Source organism: Pteropus alecto, unplaced genomic scaffold (assembly GCF_000325575.1).
Source record: "Pteropus alecto unplaced genomic scaffold, ASM32557v1 scaffold5, whole genome shotgun sequence".
Classification (NCBI taxonomy): domain Eukaryota; kingdom Metazoa; phylum Chordata; class Mammalia; order Chiroptera; family Pteropodidae; genus Pteropus; species Pteropus alecto.
In genome coordinates, this window is record NW_006441953.1 from 25,028,482 (window position 1) to 25,044,472 (window position 15,991).

A 15,991-nucleotide genomic window follows, 5' to 3' on the forward strand; every position below is an offset into this window, starting at 1 on the left:
TGCCAGCTCCTCGGGCTGGGTCCCCGCGGGCACCGGGACCCCGGCGGCAGACGCCGGTCGGGCGTGCCCGAGGGCGAGGGCTGCGGCCCGGGAAGTTCGGTCCCAGGTCACTTCGCTGCTTTCGAAAGGTCCTTTGATAAGACCCCTGGAGCATCCTCCCGGCCCGGTAAGGTTGGCGAGCATCTCCCACGTCTCAGGGAGCTCAAAACTGACAAGCTCAAGGCTAATTATCTCCATGCCAAGGGGACTTGTTCTGTATTTTAAGCGAACTTGAGCCGTAGAAACCTGTTAACTTGCCCTGCACGGTGTTTTCCACAGCTGCAGCTACCAATGTGGTAATGACCGTGAAGTTCAGTACTTCTGCCCAGAACAAGAAATATTTAGCACTCTTCAAAATGTTACCTGGGAACTTTTCCTATGCTGGAGCTTCTGCCACTTAAAAAAGAAAAAAATGTCTGCAGAAGAAAAGATGCATATTGTCATTTCTTTCTTCTATAGGATTTTATTCTTGTTTTTAAAGCATTTTTTAAAACTTACCTTTGTATTCATATTGCAGTTATATATTAGGCTTAAAAGAAAAAGAGAGTTTTTTGAGTATATGTTTCACTGAATATAGGATTACAACATTTAAATTCTTACATAATTCTAAGTTTTCAAAAGCAACCAAACCATAACCTTATTAAATTCCCCCCCTCTCCCCAAATTGCTTCTGGTGCACAATCGGGGCCATATTATCCATTATTTTCTGCAGTTCATGCAAGTATTTAAGTCATAAGGCTTACTGCATCATTGATTTTTACCGGGGTATTGAAAATGTAGAGGTGCTTAAATGCCCTAAGGCTGATCAGGTGAGATCCTGATTGATTCACTAATTTGCAGAACTAGACATAGGTTAGATTTTGAAGAAGTCTTTATGTTGGAAGAATTAAGTACAGACTGTGCCTTGTTGGGTCTTTTTCAGTTAACCACTTAAAAATTCTCAACTCTATTTGGTTTAGTTGTCAGTTAAACACTTGCTTGCAAAAGTGTTTACTTTCTGAATTGGCAGGATCAAAGTAAGGGAAAGTATTAAATCTCTCAGATGTCTGTTTACTTACTCAGACTTGAATATTAAAAGCACTCTGGGGCAGAAAGAAACAGATGTAGCCAGGTGTCACTCTAACTTCTTTAAAATATTTCAGAGTTTCAGGAAAGCCAACATTGTAAAAGCCATTTTTGTTTTGTTCTGTTTTTGCATGCACAAGAAATGAAGTTGTCAGGAGCCTTTTAATGAGCACAGATTTTGGCTCTCGGGGTAACCCCTAAGCCTTTCCCTGGCCCTTCCCAGGTTGGTCTAGGTACCCCGTACGTGGACATCCGTAGACTTCGTCATCCCACACACGCATTCTTCATCAACCTGTGTTACTGAGCGGACTTAACATGTTTGAAGCTGGGCTTTTAACCTGTAGTCACAAAAAGTCGATTATGTCAGCTTTAGTTGTTGGGGTAGTCCTCTTTGTTTCTCCAGCTCTATCAATTACGTGTGAGGAGAGATGACAGTGGCACCTCTTGGGGATCAGGACTTAGGTGAGAGTCCCAGGAATATTTCAGCTGGAGTCACCAGCCAGTGTTGTTCCATCTAGGCCTCCATGTGGGCCCTTTAATTCTTCCCCCGCGGGTGTCTCTCTCTGCTCTGCTTGTCACACACAGCTCTTGCCACTGCTGGTGCCTGCCCTCTAACTCCGATGCCACCTTGGTCAGAGGTAACCTCCCTGGAGATAAGAATTCTTTCATCTGTCCTCAAGCTCCCAGGCTGCTGAGTGTCTTCTGTGTTCATCACGACCGTCCAGCCTTGCTTGCTTCCACTGCTCTGTAACCTCCTCTCCTGTCCAGAATTTGGAAAACTGTGTTCTAGGGGCTGGCCTGTGGAACTCCGAGGGCCTTCGAGTGGCACCACCTAATGTCATGTGAGAAGCATTTCTCCCTGATCAACTGTCTTCCAAGCCCAGGTGCTTGCACTGGAGATGTTATTATCCTCTATAGTTTATATTCTGCTGCTGCCTCTGATTCTCTAGTCCCACTTCTCAAATAGGGGCAGCCTTTGTCTTTCCTTTAGTGTCTTGGTGACCTAACCTTCAGTTAGTTCCAAACTCCCCTATATCATTTCTCCCAAGGAATTTCAGACTCATAAATAAGACATCGTTGGTCTGTCCTAAAAGCCCACGATTCAAGAAATTAATATACAGTTCATATGCTTATCCAAACCATCCTCATCAGAGTGAAATAATTCAGTGTTTGAGATTCATGTTTTTGTTTATATCTGTTCTTGTTCATTTATATGTTTAGAAAATATATGCGAGTGTTAGTTTCCGCATATACAACTATATATATATACCATACACATGTATCTGCATCAAGCCTAAGCTTGCTTTCTGTTTCTCTTTTCAAGCTCTTCTAAATCACTTGGTTCTCTGAACTTCCTTTTTGACTTCTATATTGCCTAGCAGTGGGCCGAAGCTTTTCTCGGGTGCTAGTACTAATACTTTAACTGTTAGAAGTGGAGATCCCACTCGTCTTTCCTGTTTTCATTCTCTCAGAATTGTCACTGTGTGTCCCACTGTTGCCTTATGTGGTCACTGGTCTTGGACTCTGGGTATAGTGGTCATCAGGAACTGCAGAGTCATCTCGTCTGTCATCTTTTTTCCCCATTCTTAAAAATGCTACCAACTTCTGTTGTCCTTTTTGATATAAGACTAGATAATAAGTACATCTTACCACATTTTTGTGCCGGTTCCCCAGCTGACTCACTGTAAAAGTTCTAAGTAGGAGAGTTTTTGTATAGCCATATTCCCATTTAGGTAGGAATCTAGGTCTAGCAAGTCAACCTTGGACTAAGAATTAGGCAATCTGTTCTTGGCTCAGTTCAGTTCTTGAATTGCGTCGTATACTATGGCTTGCCTAATCCATCTGGCTCGGTTTCATAACTCTGCCACTAAACAGTATCTGAAATATCTAAGTTGTCTGAGTGACCATGGAGACTTAACAGTAGAAGACTTGGTATAAAGTATAACACCTACTGGTGAGGACGAAACAATGCCTACATAATGCAGGTGTCGGAGTCTGCTTGTAAAACAGCCTGAGTGAGTTATGAGTGGACAGTGTTGTTTCTGACTGTAACAGTACGTGGGACCCTTTTTATGCTTTTTAAGTGGCGACTTTTCCCTTCTACAGCTTAAGCTCGTTATCCGTCTTGTTTGCTTCTCTTCTCTGATTTTACCTATCTCAGACCTCTTGCTCCACCTCCATGAGAGTGAGCAGAGGCGGGATGAAAGACCAAACCCCAGAAAAACCGACCGATCTCCTTTTTAGCAATTCCCACAAAAGATTTCGAATAGGGCAGTTTTAACTTTTCTATGTCCTATATTTTGTGTAAATGAAAACTTAAGTTCTTCTTACAAATAACATTTGTATTAAAATGTTTTTATTGAACCAGTCCTCATCCTCCATGGAATATCTTACAAAGCTATCCCTGTGGCCCCAGACTTATCCTAATGGAGGATTAGAGGCTGTAGTTCTGAAGTGATGCTCTGGAGTCAATAATTAATTTCTCATTTACAGAGGAAAAGAAGAGTAACTGTAAAGCTGGCGGGGAAATTACTTGGAGTGACCACAGCCCTGATACAGAAAAAGTGAAATTACCTCCTGACAAACTGTTGCTCTCCTTTTAAAATTCTCACTTGCTTTACCTAACTAGTCCTTGTAAGCTAAACAAGGATTGAAAAGTTACTCATTTTGGTCTTTGACCAGCTCAATATCTTGACTTTTTAAAATGTTTAACTTCAGTTCTGTGTCCCCTCCAGACTTCAGCCGTAGCAGCTCATTGACAGCCTGGTTTGGGGGTGCTTGCATAGAAGAGGTCTTGGGAAAGACCGGATAGCACCGACTTTCAGAATACTTATATTACCAGTTTATGAATATTCTAGCTATTTTTTACTTCCCTAAATGAGATTATTTATAAACAGTTTGAGGGTCTTAAAAACTTGAATGGTACCTTTACTACATTTTACTTCACAAGGCAGGATTGCTGTTGTATTGATCCCTGGTTGGCCTTCTACACGGGTAGTTTATGGTATAATAAATTTACATTTAATATTTTGGCATAATCTTAGCAAAGTTTATTAAAGTAGTTTTACATTTTGAATTCTGTGGAGATTTGCATTTTTCATAATACTTTCCTGATAGTTAACCCATGTTACGTTCCAATTTTTTAATGGTCAGTGCTATTTTAAGAAAGATATATTTAGACATACTACTGAACATATAAATATATTTGTGATTACTCATTACTTTGAATTAATACTTTTTTTTTTTTATCCTGGCTTATTTCTAAAACAAACTATCTCAGTAGGTAAACATAATATTTCTTCTTTTAGGGGTGAGAAAAAACAATTTATACTATACTTTTTCTCAGCTTAAGATGCAGGATCACAGAGGATTTCTGTGGTAAGAAATGAATATTGATTAAAAATACTCTGGAGGAGTTGATTTGGATTTATGATTATGTGTTATCTTCTCTATGTTAAGTACTAACAATTAGCAAAACTAAGTTCTAACTTAGAAGCACTTGTTGATATTATAAATAAATGGTAAAAGACTTATTTTTAAAAGACTTACCGAATATTTCTTTTTGGCGAGAATTGAATAAATGAACTAAAATTGATTGACATCTAAAACGTTAAGTCAGTGTTTAGAAAATAAACATTTGTTTTATTTTATTTTGGAAAAGAATTTGCTCTTAAAATATAAAGACAGATGTTTAGCATAACAAATGAGAGTGACTCATTCGCTCAGAAGGAATGAAATACGGCCTCAGCGGGAAAGTTAAGGTTCACTTAACTAGCAGAATTCTGGAAGAGTGGTACCCACAGGTAAAGGACAATGGCCTTCCCAAATAATTAGGCAGCGATACCCAATATCACAGGACAAGTAAGTTCAGGTGAGTCTGTAGAATGTAGCAAACAATATTTAAAAAACAAAAACAAACAAACACACTGAAACAGAGCTACACTTTGGACCAGAAGTTTAAGGAGAGTCCAACAAAATACATCCACGGCAGAGGAGAGCTGAGGGTGGCCCCCGCCAAGCAGCAGGCGGGCTGGCTTGACAGCTCAGGCCGCAGGCCGCACACGCCCCTTCTCCAGCGTGAGTCACAGGGCTCTTTCTGACTGGTGGAGGCCAGAGTAGTGCTCAGTCATCTTCTCTCATAAGGCTGTCAGATGATGGGTGACGATTAATGGCACAGGGTGGGGAGAGCACGCTGGACTCGGAGTTCAAAGATCTAGGTTCTATTCCCAAGTTGCCCTGTAACTTTCCAGTGACTTTGGACCAGTCTCTTAACCTCTGTGAGCCTTGGTTTCTTCATTTACAAAATGGAAACACCATTATTTGCTTTCTTTAGCTCTCAGGATTGTGAGAATTTTATGACACGGGCAAGACTTTTGTAAACTGTCTCTTGCCATTAAGTGGGCAGGGTCCCGATCTCTTAAACAGGGCCAGTTCTGCAGGAGGGCGGGAGGAAGAAGGAAGGGAAGGCTTTTGAATTATTTCACATCCTGAAGCTTGGTTCTTTTGTTAGTATTGCTTTCATGTATCTGATAAAACATTCCCTAGCCCATTAGCATGGTGTTAATCGTATGCAGATACTACCCTTAGATTCAGAACTCACCGGGAGCTGGACATTGGGAAGATTCGAATACATGGTACCTGCTTTCAAAAAGCTCAGGGACTGGTAGGGGACCCCACTAGTTAGCACTGTAACTTACGGAAGTAAACCCCGGGTGCCACGAGAGCACAAAGAAAGGGGCGAATGGAGGGGGTCCCAGGTTTCCAGAAAGAGCACAGTAGCCTGTTTGCAAAAGTGCTTGAGACAACGATAGTCAAAATAATCTAGTGCTAGAAAGCACACACCTTAGGAATAGACTGCTTCATTTTGAATTCTGGTTCTTCCCCCTGCTTCCTGTGTGACCTTGGAGGCCTCCTTAACCTGTCTGTGCCTCGGTGTCTTATTAATCTACAAAATGAGCATAACAATAGAGCCTGTGTCTTAGTTATTAGAGCTATGCACTCAAAAAATGTTTTTATCACTTGATTTTTAAGTGCTTACTTTATAATTTTCCACTGTGGAATGTAAATTGGTATTTATAACTAAAATTCTTGCATTTCTAGAGGTGGGATCCTGACACAACACTTTTATTTATAATAAGTTGACACACTTTTGTAGGTTTATATTATAAAACATTTTTACAGAAAAATAGGTCATATAGTTTGTGAAATGTACTTATTTGTCATACTACTTTTCATCCATGGAAACAGGATTACAGAAGTAACAACAATAAACATTAGGTAACCACCAGCTAGCCTCGGTTAATACTACAGATCTTGTGAAATTCATAGTCAGTCGCTGGGGGCATCGTGTCATGCTTTGCGGTTTTCACATGCTTTCAGTCTCTCAGTCCTTCAGCCTTCCTGTGTGAAAGGCAAGCAGGTAGCAGCTGCTATAAAACTGCTCTCAGCCTCAGTTTTCTCTTCTGTGAAATTGGTATCTATTACTCGAGCACGTCACAGGGCTAATGTGGGATGGAGCTGGTGCCAGGACCCTTTCTGCTTGCTGATCCCGTGCTTTGCTTGTGGATCATAACAAAACTCTACTATGATAAAAGCTTGGTCATCTGCAGTCATCAGGGAGAACACCATTGTGGAGAATAATTTCTGAATAAACAAGAGTATAGCTATCTCAGCCTTTAGATTTAATTTGGTTTTTTTTAGATTTAAAATTGTACGATAACCGGTTTCTGTATCGCATTAATACAGCTGACGTATAAGCGGGCTGCCCACCCTCCCTCCCTGTGTTCACTGTGGGCAGTGTGGGCCTCCCCTCCCCACCCCAGGACACTCCCTGGCTGTGACTGCATCATGCACCCCTCCCTCTTAGGGGCGGAGGTTCAGGTGCCTATTGGGTCACTTAGGCGCACACACAGAGTAGAGGCCCTTTATCTTCAGTGGCCGCTGTGTCCAGTGAGGCACTGGGAGCTTGTCACCCCTTCCCCGCTGACTCCCCCAGTCCCAGAACAGTTCTGTCTCAGTCACGGGCTCTCTTCAGAATCTGGCACTCTCTTCTGATTGTTTTTGTTCTCTCTCTGCCACATTCCTCTCTGTGCTTTTCCTTCCTCTTCTCTGATCAATGTATTATTTTAGCAAGCATTTGTAGAACGCCTGTTATGTACTGTAACCCCCAGGATGAAAAAATAAAGGGAAAAAAAAAACAGACGAAAAAATGAGTGTAATAGGGCACAGGGAAGCAAGGCAAGGGTGATGTTGCAGGGGCTGAGTGGGGGAGGCCACGTGTACCTGGGACACTTGGGGACGTCGTCACAGGCCAGGTCACGCCTGCACGTGTCCACCTGTGGGAAACTGGAAGGGAATTCTCGGGCCAGTGAACAGTGTGAACCGACGGACATGTTTGCAAGAAATGAGAACTTGTGTAAGGGGAGATTTGTGACCTGGAGATCAGAGGTGGCGGGCGGGAGGCAGGACTGAAAAGACAGCCCGGGGCCAAGTCGTAAGGGATCTGGTGTCATCACTGCTGAGGTGTCGGTCCTCACCGCGAGGACAAGCTGCTGCAGGGTGGCCCTCGCTGGTGTGCGAGCATGCTGACCGCTGTCGGGCCCGGCCAGGACCGAAGGGAGGGAAGGTTGGAAGAAGGGTGCCAGTCAGGCAGCTCCTGCAGCAGCCCGGAGGGAGAGGGTGCAGACCACACGAGGGCGCGGCGCAGAAGGGAGCAGGAATCGGAGGGCGCCATGAGAGGGAAGAGAGGCCACGAGGGAGAGGGTGCAGACCCCACGAGGGCGCGGCGCAGAAGGGACAGAAGGGAGAGGGAATCGGAGGGCGCCATGAGAGGGAAGAGAGGCCATCAGACTCGGCCCTGAGCTGCTGGCACAGAGCTGTCTGCTGACGCCGTGAGCTGGAGTCAGGGCCGCAGGGAGCACAGAGGGGTAGTGGGGAGGATACCGAGTTCGGTTTTGCAGGTTAAAGGTGTCTGAGATTTCCAGGTGGAGTTGCCCAGGAGGCAGTTGACAACGTGGGTCCAGCCTCAGGAGTCAGAGCTAAAGATATGGTGACTTTAGAACTTCAACGATGGTTAAAACCTTTGACTGTCCAGGGAGAATATGTATAGAAAAAAGAAAAAGAGAGTAACTGAGGACACACCAGAGGACAGCAGCCTTAAAGGTGGCCGCATTCGCTGGAGCTCGTGCCTGTCAGGACGTAGTGTGCAGAGCACCGAACCAGCAGATGCTTCACGGTCAGGTGGAGGAAGAGGAGCTGTCTGGGGACTGAGGACAGAGAAATCAGCATTGGAGAGAAGAGTGTCAGGTGAAGGGGTGCCACGGGGAATGGGGAGTCGCGGGGACAGATGCTGCGCAGGGATTCTGGGGGACTGACCTTTGGGACTCAGACTCAGAGCTCTCTGGCATCAGTGAAAATGCGTGTTAGGTGCAGCCTCCTCTGCTTTCTGAATGTCCTGTTGCTTCTCCGTTTTTATGTGAAGGGATTGGTATGTATAGATATCCACTGAGCAGAACATCCTTTTCTAATTGGAAATATCACTGAATGGACTGTGAATGTAAGTTTTGCTCTTTAACTGCTTTTGCCTGTTCTCGTTTGCAGTTCAAAAGACTTTCTTTTTCTTCCTTTCGAACAGCAGATCCAGTTCTGGTTCTAGCCAGCCTACAGCATCTTAGAAAGTTCCTAACTAAAAGTTTTACTCTGCATGGATTTTGTAACACCGAGCCCTGTTCATGGGAACATCTGTTAATATGTACAAGAGAGTTCACACCTTGTGCTCATGACTTCATCTGTAAATACGCTGAAAGTTTGATGCTCGCGGCGCCTGCGCTCATGGTATCGCTAATTCTCCAAACAGATTATGAATCTAGTATTTAAAGAAGTGTGTGCGCGCGCGCGTGTGCATGCGTGCTGGTATAAAGTAACTTCTAAACATAAGCAAGCTCCTTGACTTTATGCTCAAAGATCCATTCCAGTGCCGGGGGCAGTAAGCTGGTCAGGGCCATGGAGAGAGTCTTCCTGAGGGCTTTTCAGGGGCGTTTTCAGCTGTGTGCTCTTTGCCCCGTGCATGCAGACTTCAGCACTCACGTAGACGTAACTCCTGAAGTAGGTACATGGGAAAGAAGTCACCTTCCTTCTTTGTCATGTTCTGGAGAGAACACCAATACTGCATTTGGTAAAAGGACCAGAAGGCCAGCTCGGAGCAAAGAGGACAGTTTGAAAACTTGGTTTCCTTGAGTTCGGCCTCCCGGGGAGTAAGAATAGGAAAGGTGTATGTGAAGTCAGGGGTACTGAGAGGTCATTGAGGTGATGGCCTCCGAGGGAATATGACAGGTTGCAAATAGCTAGAATCGGGCTTTATTACCAGCTTAGCTTCTCATCTCAAGTTGGCCAGTGACAGCCACGTGGGAAGTCCCCAGCCTCCTTTGGCCTTACTTTCCTCACCTGAGATGAGACGACTCTGGCTGGGTTTGCTGTGGAGGAACAGAAGAAACGGGTGGGCAAATGGAAATATCCCAGGAAAGGGGGTTCTTTCCGATCTGGTCGAGGTTCTGCTTCGTGTGACCTTCTGTCATAGGGGTTCAGATGTGGATTACTTTGAGCTAGAGGCAACCATGACCCTGTGGGCTCAAGAGAAACTTCTGCCCCGCCCCCACTCCCGCCACAACCGCCACCCCAGCTATCTAGAAGATTTAAAATTAGAGTCCTGGCCCATGATAAGAGTTATCAACAGAATTAACTTCTTTACCTATTTACATGGCAGGGCAAACTAATCATTAAGCTAATAATTACTGAGCATGTGCTTTTCTGTAGTTACCTCTGGAAGCCCCAGGGTGCCTCACCTCATCCCTAGCTCAGAATGTCATGTATGCACCTCATTTTCTCTTTCTGCTTCTGAACCTCTCCTGTGTGGCGTCTCTGACTCATGTGTGCAGGGTTCCCGAACATATGTATGTAATGGAATTTGGTCATTTTCTCTTGCAAATCTCTCCTGTTTATTTGATGGTTAGACTAGCCGGAAGAGCCTCGAGGGCAAAGGGCATTTCTTCCCTGCCCCATGCTCTGAGCAGCAGCATGTCGGTAGGCCTTCACCCAGGGAACCGGCATCGTGTAGCCGCTTCTGCAGAGATGCTGCAAGGCTGAAGAAGGTGCACGGCCTTCACGTACTTCACCCGCGTGGTCTTGGACTGAAGCATTGCCTGTTAAGTGACTTGGCTTCCTTTAAAACAAAAACAAAAACAGAACAAAAACAAACACACACACACACACGTCCATTTTATATATCCTTGCCGTGTACTCTTTTTACCTGCCTTCATGGTCCTGTATCGCCCATAAGACTCAGGACTAGGCTCTCACAAAACACTTTTCTGACTATTCTGGCTCACAGTAAGTGTCCTTTCTATATTCCTGTGGAATTTTCAGTTTATACCACACAGAGCAGCCATTTTCCCAACAGTCTCTGCTGATGATTTGTGTGTAGTTGTTCAGTTCTGGGCACATAATTATAGATTACTTTGTTTTACTGTGTTTTATATATGTATTACCTGTGGCCCCGGCTAGTATGTAAGTTCTTTGATAAATACTGTTCTTTTTGTTTTGTGTCATTTTCTTTTCCTGTAGAACTTTCATTGTTGAGGTTCCTCAGTGCTGAACTAACGAGAGGTTACTTCCTCGAACATAACGAGGCCAAGTATACAGAAAGAAGAGAGAGAGTATACACTTGTTTGCGAATACCAAGAGAATTGGAAAAGGTACTTTTTTTTTCTTTTACCAGACATCATTTTGAAAGTTATGTCAACGTGTTAATTATATCCAAAAAAAAAAAATTTGTGAACAGCGTGAGTTGAGCTTTTAAAATATTGGAAATAATGTGATCATAAGTAATTAAATATATTAGAGAAACAGGAATTCCTATACAGGAAGAGAATTTAAAGAGTATATTTTTAGTGTAAGATCCGATGATTCTTAACTTTGCTTCTTGGTAAACTTACCATATTTCAGTTTGTGTCCCATCCAGAAAACTTTTTCCAGGGAGTCACTCTATCTACTCCTGTAGTTTTCTTCAGTTTTGTTTTACTAAAAGCAGTTCTTTTTTCCACTCGGCGTGATAAATTATTTAATTTCAGCCTTTTTAAAGTCTTAGTTTCTCAGAAAGCCCTCATACTTAAAATAACAGTCTCTTCTAAGAAAAAGATGGTCCATTTCACTTTCCTCACAGAAAGCGTCACGTCGTAAGACAAGCATAGTTGTTACAGCCCTAAAATCTCTACACACGGTCTCCCTTGACTCTCGTGTCTGTCAAGACCAGTCGGGTATGACAGGAGGCCGCCTTTTTCCTTCTGCATGGCTAGAGTTGGTGACTACAGTTGGCAGCTCCAAAATTTCTTGCTAGAAGGAAAGAATTATGAAATAATTTCGGCTTTAGCTATATTCAAACATGTTTTCATGCTTCTATAGTAACATGAAACTTATTTCGATCGCTTCCTCAGTCATACCTTCTGTTGGAGTGGCTGTCAGAAGACTTTGGCTGGCTCGCTTAATCAGTGGATTTTAAGCGGCATGCAAGACACGTGGGACGTGAGCACCCACGTCTCGTGTCCTTTTCTTTCTGAAAATCCGTCAGTTCGGTAGCAGGAGGAGCGTCAGATGTAGTGTGACAACTTGAGAAATGTGGCTTTACGTCGGTTCTCGGTGGCGTGTCGCGTGCTGAAGTAGGAGGTTCTGTGTCGGGGTGAGATGTAGAGAGTTGGGGAGCAGGCGGGGATTCTGGGAGAGAGCAGGTAGGACAGTGTGACCACGTGCTGCCTCTGGTTGCGATCGCTGAATCGCTTGGTTCTTATTGTCTTATTGGACTGTTGCTTCTCCAGGGAGCTCTGGGGTTCCAAGGAGGAACCCAGGGACTGGTAGCTGAGAAAGTAGGTGGAAGAGTGTGGGGGGTGCTCTCTGCAGCCCTCCACCCCCCGTATAGCAGCACCTTTACTTCGTATATTGGAGTCGATTTAAGATTTTATTGGGGCGGGGGGTAACGTTTCTTCTCGCAAGAAAAGTCATTCTCGTGTCTTCCTTAATCTACTTTTAATATGCTTTTCAGAGCTTACCTTTTCTTCCGTGATGAGCCATGAGATGGATGTGTGAGGACACACTGCAGAGGCAGTTGGAGGGACAGTCTGCTGTGGCCTGGCTCGCACAGGACAGTGCCAGCCCAGTCCGTTTTTACCCACCTGGTCTGTACAGAGGGATTTTTTCCCTCCATCTGAGCAGTTTGGGACTCCCGTTTTTCTCTGGGGAGAACACAGGGATTCGTTTTTAACCCACAGCCAAACCGTGGCCACACCCAGGGGCCTGCTTCAAAGCAGGGGTGTCTATCTGTCTGTCTGGCCTTTTTATTACCTTCTGTGACAGAAATAATGAGCAGTAGCAACATCCTCTCCTAATTCTGTCACCTCACCAGAGGCACATTCAATACACATGTCCTTCTCTGTTCTTTATTAGCAACATTGAAATATCAAGCAAGTTTCTGAGTAGATATCTCAGAGAAACTTAAAAGCATTTCATGTTTGTTATGGTGAGCGTTAAGTTGTCTTCTGGGGAAACTGCCCACAGGTCTTGATAAGACGTAAGTGTAAATCAGTGTTTTTCAAACTGATCCATTTTAGGACCGCTGATGGATAACCCATATGGTAAGTTGCAATCAATTAAGATTTTTTTTTAAAGAAAAGAATAGAGAAAATATTAGAGTGCTTTGCCTGTACTAAAGGTAATAGTTTCTTCATGAAACTTTGGTTTCATTTGGTTTCAATTGCAAAATGAATTCTGTCCGAAAGGTTGACGTGACGCTTTCCCTGTGCTGTCGTGAGATGTTTCCGACCCTGTTTCCCATGAGAGAGGCTGTCGCTTCAGGCCTATTTAGGAAAGTTTGATTTTGTCTCCCAGGACAATACTTGAGAAGCTTTCTTGTTTAAAATGCATGAAAGGAAGCCATATATTTCAGTTTAGAGCAATTTCTTCTAAACTTTTAAGTGAAACATAGAGGAAAGAAGTAGATTTCATTTTAATTCCAGGCTTAAATGTCTCTCATAACAGCATGAATTCATTCTGATTCCTCTAAGGCCTGTGCTTTATGTGAATAGGGCTTTACTTCAGGCTTTTATTAAAGGAGTTGAGAGACTATTTAGTCATTCATGTTAATCTAAATTATTTTTTATTGTTTTTTGTGTGTGTGTTTACATAGTCTATTCTAATATATAATACCTTACTCATTTTTGTTCTCGTTTTTTGGTGAATGTTGTATTTTCACCTTGCCTTTTGAGGAAGAGAGACTTGATAATTAAAGAGCACTTGCGTCTGCAGGGGTTGTAAATACTATAAAACATGTTAATTAATATTTATACTTTAAAGTCAAGAGAAAGGTCAACTAAGTATCTCTTACTGAACCTGTTTAAAATGTAAAAAAATCCCTGATTTTTGTCCAGGACTAATTTTATCAGCTGTATGAAGCCAAAACTGCAGGAGACAGTTAAAAAAAATACTCATCATAGTAATTTCTAAAATTGCCTCATATATTTTAATGCTGATATAAAGAAATACAGATCACTTATTCACGTATTTATTTTCTGTCTTTGTTTCGAGTACTTACTGCGTTCCAGGTACTTTTATATGTGGAAGTATGGAGACAGACGTACGACTCGCGACGGTACTGGCTGGGTGACAAGAGGGAGAGGTGGATTTTGTATGTGCATCATAGGGCGTGTGTGGGGGGAGGGGAGGGTATGCCAGGACGATCCCAAGGTGGGACATTGTTAGGTGCATACAAGGGCCAGGTACACTGGAAGGAGAGGCTGGATCCAGGGTACTTTGAGTGGTTGAGCTAAGGAGTTTAGTTAGACAAACAAGCTTTGGAAGGAAATTATTAAACTGTATTTCCCAGGAATATTTTTAGCTGTGTATATAACGGACTACCTAACAGTGACTTAAACAAATAAGATTCTTTTTTTTTAACAAGTCTAAAGGTGGGAGATCGCGGTTATTCCAGAAGATCAATGAAGCCAGCATGGACTCTAGTCCTTTTTATCTTTTATTTGCCATCGTTGCACGTTGGCTATTAGTCCTCTTGCTTATCGCCTTTTAATAGAAAGATGACAGTTGCAACCTCAGGCATTACATCTGCGTTATAATCAGAAAAGAGGAGGTGGACAGTTCCACCCTTTTGACTGTCCCTTTTATAAAGGATTCAAAGCTTTCCCAGAAGTACCTCAGCATACCTTTCCGCTTATGTCTTATTGGCCCAACTGAGTTACACAGGCGTCCCCAGACACAAAGGACAGCGAATGTTACGCTGTTCCAACAAAAGGAGGAACAGATTGAGAATGGTGGTTGGGTCAGCCACCCCTGAGAGGTATGCTTCTGAAAATTAGTCTAGCAATGTTCAACGTGGATTGGAAATAAGAGAAGCAAGAAAATCTCAACTCTTTGCATGTGCACGATCTTTCCTCAAATTAAAATCAGTTCATTGATTTACCTCCAAGAAATGTGTTCCTCATGTCAGAGGTCGTGATTATTATAAAGCTTTTTATCAAAATTACTTTTCTGTGGTTACATGTTTATGTAAGCTTGCCTATCAAAAAAGTTAAAACTAAAATGAAAATACATTTTTGAATTTAATTGATAATTCTATGATTTGGGCAATCCTTTATTTCGTTGTTACGATGTTTTATACATTATATTATTTAATACATTATTTTTAAAAGTTGAATTCAACTTATCAGTCTTAAATGGAATTATTTGGTTGTCTTAAGAATCCAGTGAGTTTTTATTTGTAAACTTTAAATTTGTCAGGTTGTTGATACACGTATTGCTGTAAGTATAAGATATTGTTATTTTTAGGCACAGACTGCTGTTATTATTGAAAGAGAAAGGTTACTGTCACACAGCGGATTATTTGGGGTCAAGATTCAGTGCCCTTAGCTTCACTTCTCAGGTCTGCAGGTAATAGCCCAGTGGCCTGATAGAGGCCTTGAACCTTCTTTGGCTTTGATTTTCTTCGTGTGAGGTTAGAAGGTTGGACGAGGTCCTCCTGAGCGCTGACGGTCCCTGACTCTGCGAGCGAGTTTGCCCGTGAGGAACAGAGGGAACAGGAGTGAAAGGGAAAGATTCGCAGAAAGGGAAACGTTACGGATCTAGTTGAGTTGAGTTCCGCTTGTTTGAGGATCAGAGGCGGTTACAGAAGTAATTCAAAAGTTCCTTCCAAAATAATGAACTTAATCCAAATGTCACATAAAGCGTTTTGTTGTTTCTCGGTGTAAGTTATATGTTAAGAAAGTGTAGTCACAGCCATAGGTCCACCTTTAATTCAGTAAAACAGCCCTGGGATTTCATGGTGAAACCAGCAGAGTCTCAGACCAGTGTTGATGGCAGTGATTTCTTGGGCATCCTGCTCAGTGTCTGATTCCATGAAAACATGTTTGGGGAACCATCCCTCTAAATTATGCTCAGCATGCGGCTCTCGTTTGTGACTCACCCGCCTCGCTCGGATGGCCCACCACGCAGCTGCTGAGAAGCAGGAAAGCCGTGGGAGCCGCACATCACAGAGTGTCAGCGGCCTTGGCCGGTGTGCCTCCCTTTCTCTCTGAGGCTCGTTGCCCCTGCTCGTGGACGTGGTGACAGCAGCTTCCATGTTCCTTCTGTAGTCCTCATATCCTTCTTAATGCTAGGAGACAGGGCCAATTGGGCAGCAACACCAGTAGCCTGCTCCAGAGGCCGGCTTAGAGGTGATGGGGAAGTGGCCCCAACAAGCAGGCCCTTCTGGGTCTGCTGTAGGCCCTGCTACCTGGCGGGCATGTAGAACCCATCAGACAGTTCTAGGACGAGCTGGCCATGTCTTCAGGCCTCT

General features: G+C 43.4%; 1 protein-coding gene across 3 annotated transcripts in view; it reads left to right on the forward strand.

Annotated features, from left to right (window-relative positions):
- Nucleotides 1-10,701: 10,701 nt before the first annotated feature.
- Nucleotides 10,702-15,991, forward strand: part of TAPT1 (transmembrane anterior posterior transformation 1) — a 42,862-nt gene continuing 37,572 nt past the window's right edge. For 2 of the 3 annotated variants that reach the window (XM_025051780.1, XM_015594997.2), the window contains exon 1: nucleotides 10,702-10,853. Coding sequence is in view for 1 of the 3 variants with exons in the window: in XM_025051779.1 (XP_024907547.1) it covers nucleotides 13,769-13,795 (27 nt within the window). In the remaining 2 variants the exon portion in view is untranslated. Of the gene's footprint in view, nucleotides 10,854-13,725; nucleotides 13,796-15,991 lie in introns of those variants that run through there. The other variant, XM_025051779.1, reaches the window with a different exon arrangement.